Here is a 23,015-nt window from a genome sequence, read left to right as displayed (position 1 = left end):
TATATATATATATGACATAAATCATTATTTATGTCATATATAAGTTAAATTGTGTATTTAAAAAAAGATTCATCTGGTTAAACGGTTTAATTGTTGCAAGATTTTAAATGACATGTAGAATAAATGTTTTTGATGAAATATCACAATTTTAAGCTTCGTTTCGCTTGTTTTCTGACTAAACCCTTGGTGACACATGATGTGTTCAAGGACCATCGTAAAGATGAAAATCTCGCTATAATGAAGGTCTTTACAACTTCTGGCTGTGAAAAACGGTGTAGTTTTGGCTATCGTTGTAAAAACTAAAGAAACATGCTTTTCCATCCTACCGATGGGGTTCAGAGGGCTTCAGGGTTTATTTTTGCCTAATTTATTCATAACAATAGCAGCGTAATCCTTTTGCGAGTTCGCCTCCAAGTTTATCGTTAACCAAGTTGCCTGCATGAACTATGAGAGTTGAGCTGCAAGGACTCGTCTGCTAAGCGTGTGTCCAGCGGACATCTTGAATGTGAATGAAGTGTCCTGCTACTCTTTAAACCGTTTTAAAAACACACTTCCTGTCGTTTCATTTCTTTAATCTGTCGTTTATCTGCATCCTCACTCACCCAGCGAGTTCTCATCGTCCAGGATCGCCCCTCGGTTCCTCACCCGCCCCGTCGCAGGCACGAGGAAGTCGTCGTCGTCGTCATCATCGCCCCCCCTGCCGACGGGTTTCTTAACCGGCGAGTTGGTGTCGCTCAGCCCTTCATCCATGAGTCGGCCATCATCGTCATCATCAAACAGGTCGTCGTAGTTTTTCGCCGTCTTTTTCGTTGGCGCCTGCTGAAAGTCACGCAGTTCATTAGAATCAACGCAGAAATATTTTCATCAAAATATCAAGAGATTAAAATTTAAAGGAGCGATAAGTACAATCTTAGAGAATGTCCACAGTTTTAACAGAAAAGAGGCCGAAACCTTTCATTTCTAACCTCATCACCAGAGGATGTTTTCAGATTATTAACTTTAGTAAAAGTACTAATTCCACACATCACAAGTAAAAGTATGCAAGTAGAATCAGGAAAACATACTTAAAGTATTAAATCTATCTAACTATCTTAGTTGGTGTTACAGAGTTGTATTAAATGGGTTTTCTGAGCAGTACCTTGGTGCTGGTGGAGGTGGAGGTGCCGAGTCCGTCCAGCAGACCCAGGCAGCCCTCTGTGTCTGTGTAGGCCACCTGGCTGCCTGACGGGTTCCAGGCCAAACCGCACACCGTGAAGCCCTTCTCGTGCTTCTGCCTGCAGCAGAGACGAGACAACTTCAGCTGCAGAAGATCCTGAACGCTTTGAACGACATAGTTTGCATCGGTCAACAACTCTCAAAAGCTCATAACTTTGCCGATCTTTACCTTTCAACGCAGAGCTTGCTGTTCACGTCCCACACCGTCAGCGCACCCCCGACGCTGCCGGCCGCCAGGAACCGACCGCACGGAGACCAGGCCACCACGTTGATGAGCTGCAGAGACAGCAGGGTGGGGGGAAAAACAAAACTTCATGTGTGTCACATAAAGGATGACGGGGGGGACAAAGAGCCGAAAGGAACACAGGAAGTAACGAGAACAACATGAACTACATGGAGTTTTAACACAACAGCAAGCAAGCTTAGTTTGGAGAGAAGAAGAGGAGCTTGGCTGAAGAAAATACTAGTTTCTCTCAGTGTGTACAGCCTCTCACTCTCCGGGACCCTCGAGTGTTACTTGAGAACATTAACATTAACCAACGGGACCGTATTAGCCGACCCCTACGCCGCCGGCAGGCTACTTTTGCCAGGAGAAGAGCAGATGGGAGTTCAGGAGAGGACGGCTGGCTAGTATGCTCGCTAGTCTCTGGAGCTCCCACTCTCCTCCCTGCGAGGAGTGAGGCAGAGAGACCGGTCGACCCATTGCTGCCACCGGCCAACGTGTAGCATGGAATTAGCAAGGTAGCTAGCTAACTAGCCAGACTCCAAACTTATTAAAAATGTAATAGCTTAATGCTTCAACCACAGACTCTTGTCACAGAGTGGGAAAGTACATTGATATCAACAGATGAGTGACATCATGGCGGAATTAACAAGCTAGCTAAGTGGCCAGCTGTCCGCTAGTTGGTTGGTTTGTATGCGTGGGTTGTAGCATCATCAGCATCGATTTCACCATGATTCTCGACTTTTTCTCATCAGCAGTGCAGATCGGCCTTTAACGAAGACGACTTAACCCTGAACATGTGCACATGTGTACGTCCACCCGGCCCTCACCTACCTGTGTCTGCAGATCATCGGACAGCGTGCTCACATGATCCCAGGTCCCTCGCTCGTACAGGTGCACCTTCGTCTCCACAGGAACCGCTAAAAACTAAAGCACGCACACAGACATTTTGACATGGATTAGACCACAATCAATGTATTAATCCCTGATGTGGTTTGCATGGAGGAAGTGCTGGAGGGTGCAGATGTAAAGAGTTGCGTCGCTGACCTTTGCTGTCGAGGGCTGCCAGGCCAGCCGACACAGAGACTTTGCATTGCTGACGTCATTGGTCTTCTGCAGCAGAGGCCAACTGATCAGCTGAGACTGAACGGACACAAAGCAGATCAGCATCCCACACACTGGACTGATGGGAGTGCACATGAAAAAAACATTTAAAAAACACTGACGTACCTGCTCCTCGATATTCCAAACCACCACGGAGCCGTCGCAGCTGGCGGACGCCTGACAAGAGAGAGAGAGAGAGCAGAAGATTTGTATTTGTTGCTGAAAACGTAACACAAGTCTCAGCCTTTCAATATATTCCCTCTGTGATATTATTATTATTATCATTATTATTATATTTCCCATCACAAGGATCTCTGCCGCAGAAGCGATGTCAAAGCCTTGTGACAGCTGCAGCTTTTAAATGCTGACAAAACAAAAGACTCTTTTCTTTGTTGAAGGTTTGGTTAAATCTATCTCAATCGAATTATACGTTAAGAGACTCATTCAGAGAAGTCACCATCAATGCAGGTCCTCCTGTCCGTTTCTCCAAACTGTAGTAAAACACTGACTATGGAGAAGAACCTCATACAAATACACTTCAAAAACACATGAACTGCCCCTTCAACCTCAGCGTTGCATTCCTGACGTCTTACGCACCAGGAAGTCATCTTTGGGGTCAAAGGTGACACTGAGGACGGGCGCTTCGTGGCCTCGGAGCGTTTTCTGCTGGCTGCTGTCCGACACCTCCACCACCTTCACCATGAAGTCACTGGAGGAAAACAGAGAGATAATACAAATAATAAATGTGTGAGAAACTGGCTCGTGAACGCGTGACTACCGGCGACAGAACGGAGCAGACATCAGCTGCGAAGCGGCACGAGTGAAAATCATAAAATCGATGCAAAAATAATGCTGATTTCCGCCGACGTCCGCCAGAATGCAGATGTCAAATTCGCCCTAACAGCCTCAGATGCCTGAATTGTTACAATCAATACCACAACAGAAATTACCGGTGTGGAAATAGAAGCATCAATAAGGCGCCATGCTCTGTGCCGTCATTGCCGTGATAAACTGGCTCGGGGCGAATCAATTCTGGGAGCAAAACAAGACGTTTATGTCCAATCAAGTCTGATTCAAAGCGGTGCTCCGTCTGTGAGGCGGAGCAATGGTTCAGGCACACCGTGCTGTGCTGGAACAACAGCGAAACCTAATAACGATCAGAGTCTGGTTCAGTCACGGCGAACTGAACACAACAGACACGTTACGCACGACAGCTTCACCTGCAGCCACAGGACACGCCGGAGAGCAGAGAACACGCATCGCTTAACAAAGCTGACGTGACGTCCGCTCGTCTCTCAGATCCGGTTCTTCTCTGAGATCAGGCTCAGGATGAACCCATCAGTCAGCTGGAGGCCCTCATAGCTGAATATATATATTCAAAATGTTGTCACGGGTTGTGGTCCACATGGGCGGAGTCTCTGTAATGGAACACTTTGAAGCAGCTCATTGAACGATAAAGTCTGCCAGTTACGACTTTATATGCGATAGGAACTATTGTTACGTCCAATGTTGCTCTGGGGACATATTTAGCCGGTGCCAGTGTTGCCAACTTGGCGACTTTCTCGCTAAATCTTGCGACTTTCCAAACCCTTTGTCAAAAGCTACTAGTGACAAATCTAGCGACTTGTTCTGGTGTTGTTGGAGACTTTTCTGGTGTTTTGACTCTGATGTTAAAGCACGTACGTTCTGCACTGACGTGAACGAGCAGCGGGAGCTGCCGTGAGCACCTCCGCTGCCCCAAAGCACTCACAGGCGGCTACTCTCACAGCAGCCTCGCGCTGCAGTCAGAGCAGAGAGGAGACGCACTCTCGGCGTTATTGTATTTATAGGTGTTGAGCTTCATTTTGACACGAAACAAATAATAACCGTAGCTGTGTTTCAGCTGCAGGACAGCAGTGAAGGCCCAGGTATAAAATGCACGGCCCGCCACTGAGTTCTATTAAAGACACGGTTGGTAATCTTGAGAAACACTAGATTTTAAAAATGATCCAACCTTAAAACACAGCCCAGTGTTACAAACTCTTGTCCAATGAAATTAGCAGCATTAGCTCCAAAGGTTGCTAAATCTAGTGAGAAAGTCTCCAAGTGGTCAACACTGACGGTTTGTCCCTTCAGGCCTCCTTCCAAAGCCCCTCCCCCAAAATGATCATCATGAAGGTAAACAATGAACATGGCTGCTATCAATACTCACAGCTGTTCAGCTCTCAGCTTGTGGAAGATGAACAGTGAGTGCAGGTAGTTAACCCGCCCAATCATTACATTCGTTCTGAATGGACGGGCTAATTACAGGCCTGCGACAGCCACAGATTGTTTCTATTTTTCCTCGTTTCATATGACTCACTGATTGCTGTCAGGATGGAAGGATGTTTTTTGAGGAAGATTACCAACCCCGCCTTTAATCCGTGAGCTACAAATCTCACCACCTCTGCCACCTTTGCCTCAGCTTCTCGTTCTGGTTTTTGTTTAAAGCGGTCATAAGCACCTGGACCCGGCAGCGACTCTGGAGCCGCTGCTGTTGAAGGCGACGTGTGTGGCGTTGGTGGTGAACCGGGTCAGGATGCCGTCCGGATCGCCGTCGGGAAACGTGTGGATCTGCACCGTGTTGTTGGAGCTCGCCGTCACCAGCTTGCCGTTCTGTGGAGGGAAGGACACGTTTCAATCCTCCACCGACAGCGGATTAATTTTAACAAAGGTCTCGGTGGAACGTGAATCAAACATCCTGAAAGATCCCAAAACAAGCAGAAGACAGGTGGTGACCAACCTTGAGCGCGAGTGAGTACGCCTTCTCCCCCACGGTGATGAACTTTGGATCGTCGTCGTCCAGACCCTCCCATATACGAACATCTCCATCATTCCCGCAGGTTACAATGAACCTGAAAATTTGAATATTGTGAAGCAGAAACGTGTCAAACCAATTGTTTCATCTTCCTCAGAAAGTAAAGATTTAAAGGTGAAGTGTTCGGGACGTGTCCGGTGTGCCAAGCGTGTAGGAGAACTTCTGCGTCTGACGTGAACACACGAGTGTGCTTATCTAGAGCCAGCATTTGGTTTGTCCCTTCTGGGCTACTGTAGAAACGTGGCGGACTCCGTGAAGAGGCCCCGCTCCGTATATGTAGGTATAAACGTCTCATTGTAAGGTAACAAAAACACAACAATACTTATTTTCAGGTGATTATACACTAAAGAAAACATACTTATCAATATTATATTCCATTTCTATCAATAGACCCCACTGAATGCCACACACTGTTCCTTTAAATCAGCTCATTAGTGTGCATCATGAGGACTGAGAGCATACATAGAGTACAGTATACATAAAGTACAGTATACATAGAGTACAGTATAAAGTACAGTATACATAGAGTACAGTATACATAGAGTACAGTATAAAGTACAGTATACGTAAAGTACAGTATACGTAAAGTACAGTATACGTAAAGTACAGTATACATAAAATAGAGTATAAAGTACAGCATACATAAAGTACAGTATCACTAAAGTAGAGTATAAAGTACAGCATACATAAAGTACAGTATAACTAAAGTAGAGTATAAAGTACAGCATACATAAAGTACAGCATACATAAAGTACAGTATACATAAAGTACAGTATACATAAAGTACAGTATACATAAAGTACAGTATACATAGAGTACAGTATACAGTACAGTATACATAGAGTACAGTATACATAGAGTACAGTATACATAGAGTACAGTATAAAGTACAGTATACATAGAGTACAGTATACATAGAGTACAGTATACATAGAGTACAGTATACATAGTCAGAGTTCAAAGTTGAGTGTACAATAGTCCTGTAGAAGTAAATGAAAGACTACGATTGTATTTGTTTTTGTTGTTGTATGGACTCGTGTCTGGAAATAAAGTTGAATATTTGAATAAATATCAGGACATCCAGAAAGACGAGTTCCAGCGATCAGCTACCTTTAACAGTTAAATGAATTAAAACAATATAAAATAGACTGAACTTACTTCCCGGAGTCATCGAAGCAGACCTCGGTGTGTCCCTCCGAGTGGCCGTAGCGCATCGGCTTCCTCTCACAAGGCATCTTAACTCAACCTCCGGACTGACGAGCAGAAGAAGAAACCGAGTAATAAATAAGAAGACGTCGTCTCACGAGTTGTGACTCGAGCAGATAGTTCGTTAGTTTGACAACTTACTCGCTGACTCCACTGACTCCAGATCCGATCCTCTTCTTCCTGAATCTCCCGCGCTGCGTTGAAAACAAGGACGCGCAGCGTCACCACTCCCGCCATATTTACGTCATGACGCAAGCGGCGTAACCCCGCCTACGTTTGAGAAGAAGCTGATTTAGCAAAGAGGCAATACGCTCAGAGCTTTTAGCAAAGTAAAAGTAGCAACACTGCTGTGTAAAAATACTCTGTTACAAGTAAAGAAAAATCTTACTTTAGTAAAAGTACAAAAGTATCAAATATACTTTAAGTACCAAAAGGAAAAGTACATCATTTTGCAGAATGGCCCATTTCAAAATAGTATATTTGAAATGACTGGATTATGATTATTGATGCATTCATGTGTACAGTTTAATGTTGCAGCTGGTGAAGGTGGAGCATTTGTTCATTTATATTTTTGTAATAATAATCTAAAAGTACAATATTTCCCTCAAAAATGAAGTTAACAATCACAATTTTAAGTTTAAGTATTCATTCTCGTGACTTTTAATATATATTTTTTACATTTTATTGTTGTAATTTCTAGTCGAGCAAAATTATATTTATAATACAAATAAAAATCACACATTTTAATTGTACACAAAAAACCTTAATTCAACCAAACTTAACTTCATATTTATACAAGTACAACAAATTGCAAATCAAAGATCTTTCTAACTAGTTCATTCTACAGCTGGATAATCTCACATTTATGTCTGACGCAGCAGAAAACTGATTTATACGGTTGTTTTAATCATCTTTATTCTTTATTATATTATATTAGTATTGTAAGTAATACAGATATTGAATGAAAAGTTAGACTCTTAAATATATATTGAGAGCAGCTGCTAAAGATTTGATTACTATCTTATTTGGGTGAAAAATGTATTTCTCAGCATCACATCTTGTATTTCAGACCACTTTTTCACTCTGCAAACACATAAATGAGACAGAAACAAATGTTCACCCACTAATACCTTTAATTATGGATCAATACAAGCATCTATCAATGCTCATCTTAGCTGCCAGAGACCACCTGCCACCCGTCTGTTTGAGCGGCGTCTCGGGGGAGAATTTGATTAGTGCAACAGGAAGTACTCTGTCAGTGAAATACAACAGCATGTAAGAATCAGAGTGTGAACATGTGCAACAGTGCTGGAACTGGTGTTTTAGATTACAAATGACTGTACGTTTCTTTTCTCAGATTTGGATATCAAATGTATTCTGAATCTAATGTTACACAACAGAACGCTGCTTCTGCAGCTGCTGAAAGATGATGCTGGCTATAACCGCATGTGGTTCAGGAAAATCAATAGATGTGGCTCCTGAACTCCTGTCCATCGACTGAGCGCTGACATGCAGACAGTCAAAGATAGACTTTGTCTGTGGCTTCACATCTGACAGAAGTTCATCAGCTGTCAGAGCGGTTTACCTCCAGTGATTCAGTGTTGGCCTGCAATTAAGAAACAAATAAAAGCAAAATGGAAGCATCGGAGGCTCAAATATAACCTGACTTTTAGAGAAAGGTTCAAAAGAAGCAGAATCCAGCAATTGTTCATTACTTACACAAATAATTGAGCCTTTAGGTGTCAGCTGATGTTGTTGATAATCATTGCCATAAAAATACTCATAATATAGTAAATATTCTTAATTGTTTGACAGTCTGAAAGTAGAGTGGCCACAATCTTGAAGCTTAAAATTTGTCTCACTTTTGTCCAACGTTACACTCGTCTGAAAGCAAGTAGCCCATGTCCCACAGTAACTAACAAACCAGCTCTGATTCCCACTGTATTGATACATGGATGTCACTTTCCACTTATATAACTATATATATATATATGTATATATATATACATATATATAGAGAGAGAGAGAGAGAACATTTTGCAATCAGTAATTAACCAGGTAAGAAAGCAAATGGAACCAGTGCAGTAGAATATGTGCTTTTACATTTATTTATAGAATATTTACACCTATTATTACACTACTCATGTACTTAACACTCCTGTCTATTCTTTACTTTTTATTTGTCCAGCTATGCATATATATATATATATATATATACATTGTTTATACATTTACATTTTTTAAATGAATGTTGACCTGTTTTTTTGCTTTATTCGGTATTTTATATTATATTATATTTCATCCCGATATTTCAACTCGTTCTGCTTAAATTGTACTCTCGTGATTTTTTCTTTTTTATACATATTGGTATTTGGATGCAGTTTTGGAGGGAGCTTAAGAACTTAAGATTTTCATTGTAATTGTTGTGCAGGTGACAATTAAGAACTCAAACTTAATTCCCTATATCTAAACGTAAACCGTATATGACATAGAGAACTTTGGTGAATAGGAAAACACATAATGGAAAAACAGAACAAAAGACCGGCCAATTTACTCAAGCACGTATAAAGTAAAACGAGTATGACAAATACTGACAAAAAAACTTTTGGGGCCTGAAAACCAAATGGCCTTGTGATGATTATTTCATGCACTGTTTTGTATTCATACAAGTCACTTGCCCTGAGCAGTTTTTTCTTTACACTGCTGGTTGAAGAGAGGCTGAATGACATGAATCAGTTGAAAAAAAATAATCTGCATTCCATCCCATTTATGAAGCGGAAATAGTCTTCTTCATGTCCTTATCTCTCCATTTGCTCTGCTGAAGCGCTGGCATTTAGAGGTGTCCTTTTGCAGACAGCGGGATGAATTGTTTTCAGAGCGATACTTCAAAAGCAGCATTTTCCGTCCCATTAGCCTGTCTGACTACAAAAGCCCACAGCTGCAGCGTGAACGGGCACGGATGGATGAGCACGACTTGAGCTGCACCATGAAATCGGTCCAGAGGTGACAAAAAAACCTGAGACAACAGTCAGACGACGGGGGCAGTGTAAATGGCATTTATTGTTATTTTGTGTATCAGTGTGACGAATACAATATAAGCCTCGAGGGGGGAAACAAAGGGATTCAAATACTTCAAGTACTCACGGTGGCCCTGAGAGTTCAGAGCAACTTTAGAAAACACAAGCATAAGAAGAAAACGTCTTCACATACAGCATTTAGAAAAAACAACTCTGAAAAGAAAAACACTTTGATGTTAATTTACAGTGAAATTCTAACACTAACCGACTGTATTATGCACTTTATCGTTGTGAAAGCAATGCATTCTGGGAGTCGTAAAGCTTGTTCTCATGATCCTGACGGTTTATTTTCACAGTATTACTGCTTGCTGCTAACAAATTATTGTACATTTTGATTACAGTAAGTTACTGTATTTCTCGGATACAGTAGAGATACTGTAAATTGTATGCTGCCGGTTAAAATACTGTATTTTTAAAAGTTTATAAGTAAGTTTATAAGTTGCTGTATTCTTTTAATAGAGTATTTTAAATTGTACAGTCAATTACTAGCAAAATTGCTGCCAGTAATTTACTGTTTTTTTCCATAAAAAGTTTTAGTCAAATACAGAAACACTGCAAGTCACAGAGAACAACGGAGATTAGTTTAAAAAACATTTTAATTCACTTAATCGAAATAAACTAATGCTGTTTGTAGCATGATTCAGATTTGAATTGACATGCTAGTAATCAGCAGAACGGTGAAGCTATAGATTTACAGCAAATATCTGACATTTGGAAAAAATATTCTGTTGTGTGATTTGCAGGTTTTTCCATATTTGGTTGCGTTTTTGCAGCGTTTTCTCTTCCTAAATGATACACACGTCATTTCTATTTGCATGTGTTTTTCTTCCAGTGGCAGTGCGTCGAGCTCTCAGGGCCACCGTATCTCCAACGTGTAAACAGTTGTTTGCGATAACAGTACTTGTGAAAGCTAAAGAGGCACAACCGATGTTGAAATATCCATCTAGAAAGGAGCTTTCAGCTAAGAAGAAGCAACTGAGTCCAGACAAGTGCAGTTGTGCCTCCATCTTGTGGCTGACAAGATGAAAACTGTCCCATTGAAGCTCACATTTGTGTTTGTTCAGAAGAGCCGTTGGGACAGTATTTGAACCTTTTTTTTGTCACCATGCCTTTCTCCCACTCATATCTGTTAACAACAGAGTCCTTGTTCCCGTCCTCTGTTCTTCAGTTTGCCCGACACAACTGACCCTCGAGGAGGTAAATGTGGTTCACAACCTCAGTCTTCACACAAAGACTTTGGAGGGAGATGTGGTTTTGAATTTTGTGATTTGTTAAACAGGTCAACAGGATTTATATGTTGACAACAGTCACGCTGTGCCACTTCCCCCCAACAAGAGTCTTAAAATAATGCAGAATTAATTATGTTTGGATATTAGATGCCGTTAAGAGTCCTTCTACCTCAGACATTTGACAGCACTGATTGTGTGCAAGACAAAGTCAACAGCAAAACATCACATATTTTATTATACTATGGTACATGCATAGAAATAGAAGAGGAGTAGACGGACATTAAACTGTTTCCGTGATCATTTGAATGTTTGGCTCATTTTCTGTAACCAGTGTAGCATTAAAGCATGGTGCAATCAGCATCTGCTTGTCAAATGCTACGCTGATTACAGAACAAATAGCCGCACAAAGTTGTCACTCAACTGTTGATATCAATGTGCTTTGGTATGCTGTGTGGATGAAGCATTAAGTTGTTCAATTTGACTCATTTACTCTCTACGCTTCGTTACGATGCGACTCCCGCAACCTCAGATCCACCGACGCCAACCTCCTTACCCCCCCTACTCTGACCAAGCATCGGACCTGGTGGGGCAGGGCCTTCTCCATTGCTGGCCCCTCCCTCTGGACCTCCCTCCCCCAGCACCTCAGACATTCTCTGTCACTTAAAACTCATCTATTTAAATCTGCTTATAACCTGTGAAGCTATGTATGTTTTTTGTGTTGTCCCTTACTGTTATGTCATCGCTTTTGTTCATATTGTAACTGATTTTTTTGTTTCTGTTTTTACCACGTAAAGTGCCTTTGAGTACCTTTTAAAGCGCTATACAAATAAAATGTATTATCATTATTATTACTCCACTCAGCCATTGAAATCAGAAAAGGTGCAGTTCCTCTAGTGGCCTCTAGAGATCATAGATGCCCACATGATTTCCAACAGATTGACTTGAAATCAAAGGGGGGAAATGCTCCAACATCAGAAGTCAATATTCCACAAAGAAAATGAGGGTTAAAGTTTAATGTCTTTGTGAGAATCTTTACACCATTAAGGATATTAAGGCAAGTGTTCTGGAGAATGTTTGCTTCATTACAGGTTTCTCAGCGTATCTTGACTTGTCTCCAGACGCTGTCAAGATCCAAGGTTTCAAATCCTTCCTTAACACTGAAAGAAGACGCATTACGTCCATGTGTTCCCACAGTATATGGATCTGTTTGAAGATCAAGATCAACAAAGACCTTAAAGAACTCTCCAGTTCTGCACCTTTTAGACCTCAAAGATCTGCAACAGCGAAGCTACTTGAAATTCAAACGGCCTCTTTGCCAAGAGATCCTGCCTTTGTTTGCCCCTCCACGGTATGAGGCCTGCTTTGGACATGTCACACAGCGCAGGCCCCATCACACTTGATGTGGTACTGTTGGAGGTAGTCCCTGAGCTGAGGAGGCAGCAGCAGGTTGTCTATGCCCTGGTAGGTGGTGCGGCTACAGATCACAACCCTGCAGAGGTGCTGGAGGGTGAAAGGGAAGGACCTTGGTAGCGGCTGGGAGAGGAGAGGCTCAAAGAAGAGGCAGGTGGCCGGGTCGCTGTAGTGCCTCAGCAGTCCTGTCACACTGGGGTCCCGGTACATGCACGGGTCGCGCACGTCGAAGCTGAAACGCTTGTCGTTCTGCTCGATGCGTGCGTGCAGGGAGCGGCTGTAGCGACGGAAGCTGACCGAGAAGAGGAACTCATCCTGGGCAGAGTCCCGGAGCAGAAACGTCCCCTCCGGTTTGCCCTCCAGCAGCTCCTCCGCCTCGAAGCGGTTCAACACACCCCAGTAACAGGAGCTGTTGTTGATCTGGAGGAGATCCGGGACCAGGATGTAGTCGGTGTGGCCACAGCTGCCCTCTGCTCCCCCGTGAGGACAAGAAGGGTCCCAGTCCTCCAGACTAGTGCCTCCAGGCCCAGGAGAGCAGCAGATGTCCTCCCAGGAGAGAGGTGTCTGTGGCGTGGAGGTAGAAGAGGATGAGACATTGGGTTTGAGGGGAGCCTCCATGTCCTTGAGGGCACTTGGGTGGGTGGTGTTATTTTTTACAAGGTGCCAACATCGGGCCAGTTCGGATTTGGGCGAGAAGGGACACTTGTCCTGCATGAGCTCTGAGACGTGGATCTTGCGTTTGGACCAGAAGAGCACCGAGAAGGGTCGCGAGGATCCCGATGGAAGGTGGTGATGATGATGGTGGTGATGATGGTGAGAGCGCAGAGGAAAACACTGGCCCACAGCATCCTGAAACTTCTGCCGCAGAGAGCGTCGGGACAAGGCCTTCCGACACACCACATCAATGTCTGCGGACGTCAATGCGTCGCCGAGAGCGCAGCAGCTACACTTTCTCTCTCTGCGCCGCCTCGGACAGGATGTCGACCGCACGCCCAGCTCCTCCGTTCCCTCCGCCTCCAGCCCTCCGGGACTCGACCCGTTGCGAGAGCTCCGGGAGCGTTTCTTCCGCCGCCAAACATAACTGTCTGCACTCCAACTGCGGAGGCCAGATTTGGGTCGCGTGTCCGAGCCTCGTGGCTTCTTCTCTGACATGGCTGCTTCCTCTTCTTACTCTGTGGCACATTCAAGAAAACAGACGCCTGAGTCATAACAAGATTACAGGAGCATGACTCATATTATTAACACATTATTTAGTCTATTATCAAAAGGTTGTAAAATTGTGCATAAGGGAGGTAAGAGAAACAGACACACAGACATAAAGCCCCATTGATAAAAGGACTTTATACCTTTTTTTACTCACCACAAAGAGTTCTGTGGTACCAGAAAATATTTTTTTCTTTTCTTGTGCCAGAGGGGTCCATTTTGTAAAGGTTACTCATAAGAAACATGTGAGTAAGTACCTCGATATGATATCTAAAATACATATTATTGGGAGCCACATTTTTTTCGTCTGGTGCAGAACCATCTGGCTTATGTGGAGATTTTTTTCTGATCGTCTCCAGTGGCGAGAAATTAAATTATCATTGCAGTGTTCAGAAACGGCCTGCAGACAAAAATGTATCAGTTCCCGTATAAAAAGCCCACAGAAACATCTAACAAGGGAACAGACTTCTCATGCTTCATTCAGAGATGGGTCAGCAGGAAAGTTTTGTTGAAATGTTTACAAAGCTATTGTTTGAACAGTCTGTTATAATTGTACATAGCAGCAGTTTGCAGAGATGGTCTCTTACAATACAAAGTCTGTGAGCAGCAGAAGGTTGAACATCTCAGACCGGTCATTTTCATTTTTTACTGTTATGAACTCTTTGAAGATTAATGCAGGAGATTATCTTACCTTCCAAACAGTGTCAGACATCCACATCAATGTTACGACCAGTTGTTCACTGCACATTAGCGGACATGTGTGACCCGCCTGCAGCCAGCTCCAGCTCTAACAGACGGCAGACTGTTCCGCTTCCTATATAATTATGATGCCGAATCCCCGAGGGGGCAGCCGCTTCCTCTCTTCCTCTCTGGGTCTGAATGAATGAAGGGAGGAAAGGCGAGGTGGAGAGGGGTCGAACCGGGAGATGGGGGAGGGTTTAATGCGGGTTAATGGCAGTGAGACATCCTCTTCTCTCTCCTACGTCTCCTTTACACGTTCATTGACAGATTCTATATAAAAAACAAAAGAGTACAGATAACCAGAGCAGCCGGAGAGTGCTTTTTCATTCACAAAGTGAGTTATTGCTATTATTGACTCCTCCAGGAGGATCATGCGATGGATATCGTCTGTGTGTGCGTGCAGCCATGTGCACCTCTTAGTCAGTCCATGACTAATCTCACATTCTACTGCACCAAACTGCATCATATTTAGTCTGCAGCCCGCGTGGCAGTGCCTGAGTACGATGTACTCAGCAGTGTGTGTTCTAGTAGTTCTGTCAGCTGTTAGCTGTTAATAATATTAATATTAATTAGAAGTTTACTGATGTACCACCTTTAAAAACAGAGTTTACAAAGTGCTTTGACAGAGTGAGGCCCAACAAAGCAAAACAAACTAAGGTGAAATTAAACAATAAAACCAAATCGATAAGATAAGAACAAACTAAGAAATTAAATGAATACAAAAAATAATAAAGAATAATAAAATAAAGCGGTAAATCAGTTAAAACATGATATCACATAAAAGTCAGTCTGTAAGAATGGGTGTTAAGAAGTGATTAAAAAGAGAGTTAGCAAAACAAACCGTGTAGAACAATAAAAGTGAGCAAACTGTTCTGTCCCTCCACTGTGTCTCTGGCTGCAGAGTAGCGACTGGGCATTGGAGATGCAATCAGCTGCGTTATCACTAAGTGGCCCCTACCAACCGGGGGTCCTAAATATCAGGCAGAATGAGAGATAAGCTGAGTGCATCCCTGACCTCCCAGCCGTGACCCTGCACCTGGAGACACAGTGTGGGTGGTAACAGTTTGCCCACTTTTATTGTTTTGGACGGTGTGTTTGGCTGACAGCTAACAGAAGTACCAGCAAACACACTGCTGAGTACATCACCGCCACTCAGCCGCTGCTACGTGGTCAGACAGCTTGATGAGTTTCATTTTGTTTTTGGCACGATTGTAAGATGTGTCTCGTACAATGATTTCGAGCCAATTGCCTGCATTGATCTGCGCTTGTTTTGGAGTTTGAATGAACTGTGTTTTACTACGCCTTATAGTCCTTTGGTGTCTAGATGGAGGGGGGACAGTTTAAGTCTGTCTGCAGAGGATGCCAAACTACTAACAGATTATTCCTCAGGTTTACAAGCAGTACACACACACCACCCGCTTCGGCCAATAGGAGGCTCGGTCCAATTAACAATTCAACCCAGTAGAGGTAACAAGCAAGCTTTTTAAAAAGCTTCCCTGATTGATTGAAAGACATTTGAGTTTCCCAGTTAAAACTTCCAGCAAGTGCTGCCAAAAGGATTCATCTGTCAAGGTGATGTCATACACACAGTGTGGATGACATTTTGGGAGATCTATAATTCATGAAGCAAATAGACTACATCTACCAGACCAATAATATTACTCCCAGTGGTTTAGTGTGTGTGTGTGTGTGTGCGTGTGTGCGTGTGTGCCTGTGTGCGTGTGTTTGTGTGACCCCTCGGCTCTAACAGATAAAGGATAGTCATCAATAAATGCCTGACGTCTCAGATAATGTAGTGACACTCAACTTCCTCTTAACTGAATATTTAATGCTCTTCACATTATCACAGAGCGCAGCAGGAAGGTAACTCCACATGTTCTGGCAAACAACCAGATAAATCTATCTGACTCCAAAAAAGGAGGTAAGATACTGAAACTAAACTATGAACTTTGGATGAAAGGATTCAACAGCCTCAGAAAGAAAGGTTCGATAGGTTAACTAATGCAAATTAAAACAACTGTCTCATTTCTGAACCAATCTCTCTTCACTTTGGCTCTTTCAATATTTATTTGTTTTTTTTTCTGTCATTTAAATGTCTTAAAATTCATATGAACTATGCATTTGGATCTACATGCTAATGTCAACATGCTAACATGCTGACAGAAACACAGCTATCATGCTGATGTTTAATAGCTGTAAATCATATTAATCTATTAAACTAATGTGTGTACTGTACATTAGCTGTTAGCCAAACACACCGTCTATACCAATAAACGTGTGGAAACTGTTTTTTCCCCACTGTGTCTCTGGCTGCAGGCTGAGAGGGGGCGATGCACTCAGCTGTGTTTTCACTAGTGGCCCCTACACACCAGGGCCATTATAAGAAGTGAGTGAGGAGTCAGCAAGCAGTCGATGTCAGTGTAAAACAAGCAATAAAATGTGTTTTGTGAAAGTTCCTTGAGCATGCAGCAATAACTGGACAACCAAAATAGTAAGCAGCTTGCTGCAGCACAAGAAAGATTAGCTGTGGACAGACACAGAGGTGCACACTCACTCACACATACACGGAAGATCACATGTTCCTCCTGACAAAGACAATAATAAACCAAAGGAAATATTTGTATAGATACCGAAGATAAAGATTCATTTTGTGGGGACCATGAACATCATCTTCACGTTTTTCATGGCAATCAAACTTAAACAGTACTTTGAGTTACGGTGAGTTCGCAAATAAAAGTTCTAAAAAGTTTAGTTTTGTTTATTACATGTATTTATTTATCAGAGAGCATGCACAACCAACATTAATCTAGAAGAGATGTATTGTGCCAGATTTAGCTCTGAGCTGAGCAGAAACACTAATACAACTAATGCAGCTAATATAAATACAAGTTCAATACAATAAATACCAAATCAAATCCAAATTAGTTTCTATTTTGTCAGATCTTGCAGGAGCCATTTGCTGCATCGTCAGCTGTCATTATAATGTAATCTGACTACATCAAAGGAGGATTACTGTTCACACTTTCATCATGTCATTCATGGATTCTCAGAAACTCCCCATTTACCGCCCACTCCATGAAACATTCAGCCTCTTCATTGAACAACAGCACAAATTGATTGGGGAGAATAATGGATCGGAGAAAAACACACACACACACACACACACACACACACACACACACACACACACACACACACACACACAAACACACCAAGTCAGGTGAACCACAGAGAGGAAGACATGTGATCTGAAGGGGAAGACTTCATTCACCAAATGAAACAGGAAAAATAAATATGAATCAATCTTTGTGTTTTCTTCGGCCCCAAACTTGTTTTCTTGTCTAATTTGATGTTGATGATATTACACCTTAGTGCCTTGAGATGCAGTTCCTCCCACGACCACTAGATGCAAACTCTGACAAAACACTAAATTAATAGAAGTGGATGAGAAAACTTCCAAATTCCCGCTGGAAATACCATCTCAATAATTGAGATAGTATTCCAATACCAGGATGTTCTCACACCAACAAACGGGTCTTGCTTTTTCTTTCTCTTCCTGACTGATAAAAAGAGGATGAAAACACATCAGCCAAGATAATGTTACATTTGTGCGTGGAACATAGCTGAGTTAGCTATCTAGCTAGGTGACGTATATTGTGATGACGAGAGATGTAGTTCACAAAATGATACTAAAACAAGCTGAGACTCTCTCGACTTGTGAAATTATCTTTTAATATCTTATCAGACATCATTATGTGTAATTCATGGCACAATTCAAAGGGGATCAAATAAAGTGCCTTGGGGGACACCGGAAGGTTGCCTGGCTCCAGTGATGGAAAACAGACAGTGAGATATTATATGTACAGTCTACAACATAAACACGTATGAAGCCCGCTGCACCAACTCGCTGTGAACCTATAAAGTGTGTCGGTGGGGCGTGGTGCAGAGATTTATCGAGGAAGGGCCTCCTGCAGTGGGTGAAACCCGGTCGACCCATTAACCTGCTGCAGCCGGGACACGACCAGGGGCTCGTATCAGTCCACATTACGGAGGCATCGATCCCAGGAGCAGCTCAGCTGACAGGAGCAGTCATGAATAATTGATGCTGCGCTGATTGAATGGAGACTCTCCTCTGCTGCTTGTATTTTTATATGAAGGCTCATTTTTTTTATTAACATTTAGTGCAGTCAGGAGAAATGGAACTGCAGAATGCCTGTGTTACATTTTCAGATTGTTTGCGTTCAGCATTTGATGCACATTAGTTTATGTTTTTTTTTAACTGCTCACAAACCTGTATTTTTTACGGTTGAAGTGGCTATCACAAACCTGAAAATGCTCTAGTAAATATTTTTATATCAACAATGGATTTAATGACTATGTGTAGTCTTCAGCTCATCGCTTTCCTGCAACTTTACATCTTCTTTTGGCCGCAGGAAGCAACTGTGAAAAAAATCTCTGAAAGCCCACAGAGCCCTGCCGGCCAACTACTGGTGAACATAGTGGAGCATTTAGCAGCTAAAGAAACATTGTAAACATGAGTTTATGGTCTCAATCTCTAGTTTCAAGTCTTCTTCAATACAGCATGATGTTCATTTAGTACATTATGGTCTATTTAGAGTCAAACAGACCATAAAGCAGGGGATGCTTTAGGGCGGGGCTACTGTGATTGACAGGTCTCTACCAGAGCGTTGTCCAGTCTGGGGCTTCGTCGTTTTTATCTTACATATTTAAATCTTTCATAGTGTCTTTTTACTTCACGAAAGTTAAATTATAACATTTTGGATGCCTAAAAACTTCTTATACAGTCATAGGAGCTACAGTCGTACTTAGCTCCTCCCTCTTGTGTTACTTCTGGTTGCAAAAAAAAAAGAATGATGGCGACGGCCAAAACGATGAACTCGAGGCTTCCAAACAGCCGTCCACAAACCAACGGGTGTCGTCACGGTGCCTGGGCCACCTCTTATACACAGTCTATGCTTTAACCCTGATCTTTATTTAACCTTAATCAAGTGTTTAGGTTGCCAAACCCTGACCATACATTAACCATAACTTATTGGCCACAAGCACAACGTCCCTCCTAAACATTGTCACTGAAAATAAGCTGGGGTTTTAGCAGAATTGTCTGATATTGACATGCAGTATTTGTTTGACAAGGTGGCAGCACTGGAGTCAAAGGAAAGGAGGAGGGATGTTTTTAGGGAAATGGGACACACCCCTTGTTTCCAGACTCCTGATTGAATCCCAGGCCAAGTCACAGTCCGTCTTAGTGTTTTCATCAATAATTATATTATGGTTTACTTTCATTTTTACATATTTTTAAGTCATGTGATCTAAAAGACAGAAACGCTGCCTTTTGTTAAACATCCCACCGTTGCCTTTGTGTGTGTGTGTGTGTGTGTGTGCGTGTGTGTGTGTGTGTGTGTGTGTGCATGTGTGTGACAGAGGCAGTGCTGTACGATCATGTGAATTACAGAAATGATAAATTGAATCAGCGGGGAGTCTCTGGCTCCACTGGTCTCAGTTGTTTCCAATGATCTGTTTCAGAAGACTCGTCTGACCAGCAGCAGCGCTGCACCTCTCACTGTAGAAACCACAGGGTCTCATTACATCTCACTTAAAGAAACATTCCACCATTTCTTTTGTGTGTTTGTGTGTGTGTGTGTGTGTGTGTGTATGTGTGTGCGTGTGTGTGCGTGTGTGTGCTCATGCAGTAACCTGAGCTGTCAGACATTCGCCTCAAAGCAAAGTGGATCTTCACAAAGATGTACACATTTTGGTTTGCTTGCTCAGATTTTTTAGGTATTTGTGTATTTTTATTCTTCATAAATGTATGTTCATGTTTAAAACATTTTACTTGCAGAATGTGTTTTATGTTTGTATGATTGATCCTCTCGCCCCTTATGATTGGATTATTCTGTTTCCTGTTTCTCCACAGCATTTATTTTAAATAACAGTCCTCGGATATCTTGTTCTCTTTTGATGCACCAGAATTACAAAGCTATTTTATAAAATCTTTATTTTACCTTAATGACATTAAATGACATAAATTACTTCCTGGAGGTCGAATCAATATGCAAACTTAGATCAATAATGTGTGTATTTATGACTAATAATATGATTTACAGTAGGTATTAGGATGCTTGTCTATTCTGGGGAATAATAAGGCCTTCTTATGACAATCATCCTTCTTTTGTTACAGTGACAACACCAAAGATGGAAAGTAATAAAAATACTAATACTCAATGGAGAACTGGTGTTTTAGTGGAGTATTCCCATTTTGTGAAGCTTCTGTGTTTCTTTATTTTCCTTAACTCTTTTCTTTTCTTATTTCTCTCCTTTTTGTCCATTGAGTAATTTTACTTTAGATGCTTACTTCTTCACTTATAAATAAAGTTTGTTTGCACGACCATGTGAAGTGAAGTACCCCTTTCTCTGTGGTACTGCTACTTTTACTTAAAGTACTTAAGGATTCTAGTACTTCTTGCACATATAACAGTGGCACATGTATCAGCACATTGTTTTGTAGCCATTAAGACGCAGGCGGGGGTTGGATATTTATCTGCTGTGGACATGTGAGCTGCCCGTATCGACTTTCCTCGGGGGAGATTTATTTTTGCCTGCAGTCGCTCGGCTTCCCGCAAGCAAGGTGCATCCGGAGAGGTTTCTCCTCTCCGTCATGTTAGAAAAAGTGTAACCGAAGCCGGGCACTGGACTCAACACACACAAACACACACATATGGATATTCTGACACAAGTGCATACCATATATATACAGTATATATTTATATATATTCCCAGAATGGAATGTTAGAATAAAAGTAAACCGGGAGCAGGACGAGACATGACAATCAGCATCCTCACATCCTCCATGGTCCTCACATATCTCCATCCTGGTGAAGAAAAAGCTCATCAACGGCTATATTTCTTAAGGAAACTTAGGAGGGCAAAGTTACCGTGTTCAAATTCTTGTTAACTTTTAAAAGAGGAGCAAAAGAGAGCATCCTGACTGACTGCAAACTTTACAAACCAACATGGGATGTTCAAGGCACAGGACAGGAGGGCTCTATGGCGAGTGATTAAAACCAGAACATCATTGGTTCTCATCTACTGAGCGTCAGAGAGATTGGTGACAAGAGGTGCCTGCGAAGAGCTCATTTTTAAAAGACAGAACCCACCCAGCCACATCCTGTTCCCCTGCTGCTGTCTGGAAAGAGATACAGAAGTATCAGCTGCTGTAACGCCAGACTTTAGAACAGCTTCTTTCTGTTTTTATCACATGAAAGCACATTTTAATGTTGGGATTCGACAATTTGGAGCCAATTTTAGACCAATATTTTTATTCAACTAGAGTACCAATACAGTACTGCAAATTATATAAGTATATATATGTTTTTTTTTCATTAAAAAGTATCTATAAATGTCAAATAAGGAGTACAAAGTATATAACCCCTGTTAAATGTAGTGGAGAAGAAGTAGAAAGTAACAAAATGAAAACGCCTTTCCTGTCGTTCTTCAGCTGCTTTAATAAAGAGAATAAAAGGCCTGAAAAAGTAATGTGACTTTCCACCTCTGTCAGTGATAGAGGATGCTATCACATTCCCATGACTTTAGCCAGTAGAAGTACTCAACATAATACCACTCCTTCATGGCGGAGTGGTGGTCCGACCGGGTCTTTCTTAATTATACTTTAGTCGACGACCATTAGAAGACAGAGACCAAATTAGCAGCCGTGTGGTTTGCAGTGTTGTGAACTGCAGGCTGAGTATTGATCAGCTGAGGATTTAATTGAGTACTTTTGGGAGCTCTCACATGCAGCATGACCTCATATCCTACTGTACCCATTCATGATAGTAAAAAACAAAGAGTCCAACGCATTGAGAGAGAAGCTGCGACAGTTTTTCCCTCCATGCAGGTTTTGTTGGACAGATAACGGACAAAACTACCAGAGGATCCCCGACAGCCTCTCTGTCTCTCTTCGGCTTATCGGCCGGCTCACATCCTGCCCGTCTCCTCCCGGCCTCTAATGCACCGAGGAGAGAGAGAAGGGAAGGGGATCATTTGAAAAAAAAAAAGCATTGAATGTCTCTTGCTAGTCATGTAAACATTTGCAAAAAAACCACAGAAAATCAATAGCAGAGAGGAGAAATTCCAGTAACTCTGTGTCTGTGTACGCAGCTTGTCTTACAGCGGAAGTGTGGGCCGCGGTGACACAAACGCATACCGAGACATGAAACGTGGTCTGGATGCACGCTGGAGATCCACTAGTTTGTCCTCTGTTGGGCCTATTTTAGCTGTTGGTCAAAGTAAAGTTCTGGTTAGCTTGTAAAGCTCCCTTAAATCAATTCTTATTCCTGTTAATTACTCAAACAAATACTGTGTATGTGTAATGTGAGAAGAGTGACTCGTACTGACAATTATACAGATAATTATCAGCAGGTCTGCGTCTCTACAGCTTTTAGCCTTTTTTAGCTCATCGTGTTCTTTGTTTCAGGTCCCAGTCCTCTAATAAACCACAGACTGTATATAAGAAGTGGACGTAATCACCATGACGTCACCCATTACTTTGTGGACTGACGTTTTGAAGCTTCGAGTTCGTCATTTTGTTCGTCGCCATCTTGTTTTCTGCAACCAGAAGTGACACAAGAAGGTGGAGCTAAGTACAACCGAACACTGAATATCCCAAACATTCAGCATCTACACTTCAGTTTATCAAACACTCAACACATAAAGGAACACTTCATCCTTCAGTCTATCAAACACTCAACACATAA

At 42.2% G+C, this 23,015-nt stretch overlaps 2 protein-coding genes across 4 annotated transcripts in view; both read right to left on the bottom strand.

Moving 5' to 3' along the window:
- The window catches only part of wdhd1 (WD repeat and HMG-box DNA binding protein 1), a 23,079-nt gene extending 16,302 nt beyond the window's left edge, over positions 1-6,777 (bottom strand). Inside the window, exons 1-11 of one of the 3 annotated variants that reach the window (XM_031848625.1) lie at positions 6,726-6,777; positions 6,537-6,631; positions 5,304-5,415; positions 5,025-5,176; positions 3,140-3,251; positions 2,669-2,719; positions 2,486-2,581; positions 2,273-2,365; positions 1,385-1,491; positions 1,139-1,274; positions 603-819 (exon numbers count right to left, since the gene is read on the bottom strand). In XM_031848625.1, coding sequence (XP_031704485.1) covers positions 603-819; positions 1,139-1,274; positions 1,385-1,491; positions 2,273-2,365; positions 2,486-2,581; positions 2,669-2,719; positions 3,140-3,251; positions 5,025-5,176; positions 5,304-5,415; positions 6,537-6,613 — 1,153 coding nt within the window. In that variant the 5' untranslated portion in view covers positions 6,614-6,631; positions 6,726-6,777. The other 2 variants (XM_031848627.1, XM_031848626.1) reach the window with 2 other exon arrangements.
- Positions 6,778-11,694: 4,917 nt separating this feature from the next.
- On the bottom strand, positions 11,695-14,250 carry socs4 (suppressor of cytokine signaling 4). The gene is made up of 2 exons (XM_031848785.1): positions 14,195-14,250; positions 11,695-13,472 (listed from the first exon to the last, which is right to left on the bottom strand). The coding sequence occupies exon 2, from the start codon at positions 13,450-13,452 to the stop codon at positions 12,262-12,264; it is 1,191 nt and encodes a 396-aa protein (XP_031704645.1). The 5' UTR covers positions 13,453-13,472; positions 14,195-14,250; the 3' UTR covers positions 11,695-12,261.
- Positions 14,251-23,015: the final 8,765 nt, after the last annotated feature.

The sequence above is a fragment of the Anarrhichthys ocellatus genome, unplaced genomic scaffold, assembly GCF_004355925.1.
Source record: "Anarrhichthys ocellatus isolate YVR2014 unplaced genomic scaffold, GSC_Weel_1.0 scaffold8, whole genome shotgun sequence".
Classification (NCBI taxonomy): Eukaryota; Metazoa; Chordata; class Actinopteri; order Perciformes; family Anarhichadidae; genus Anarrhichthys; species Anarrhichthys ocellatus.
Note: the sequence above shows the minus strand (reverse complement) of the source record. Positions and strands in the feature narration are given on the sequence as shown.

Coding starts and splice junctions, on each gene's coding strand:
- socs4 (XM_031848785.1), bottom strand. CDS start 13,452: ATGTCAGAGAAGAAGCCACGAGGCTCGGACACGCGACCCAAATCTGGC.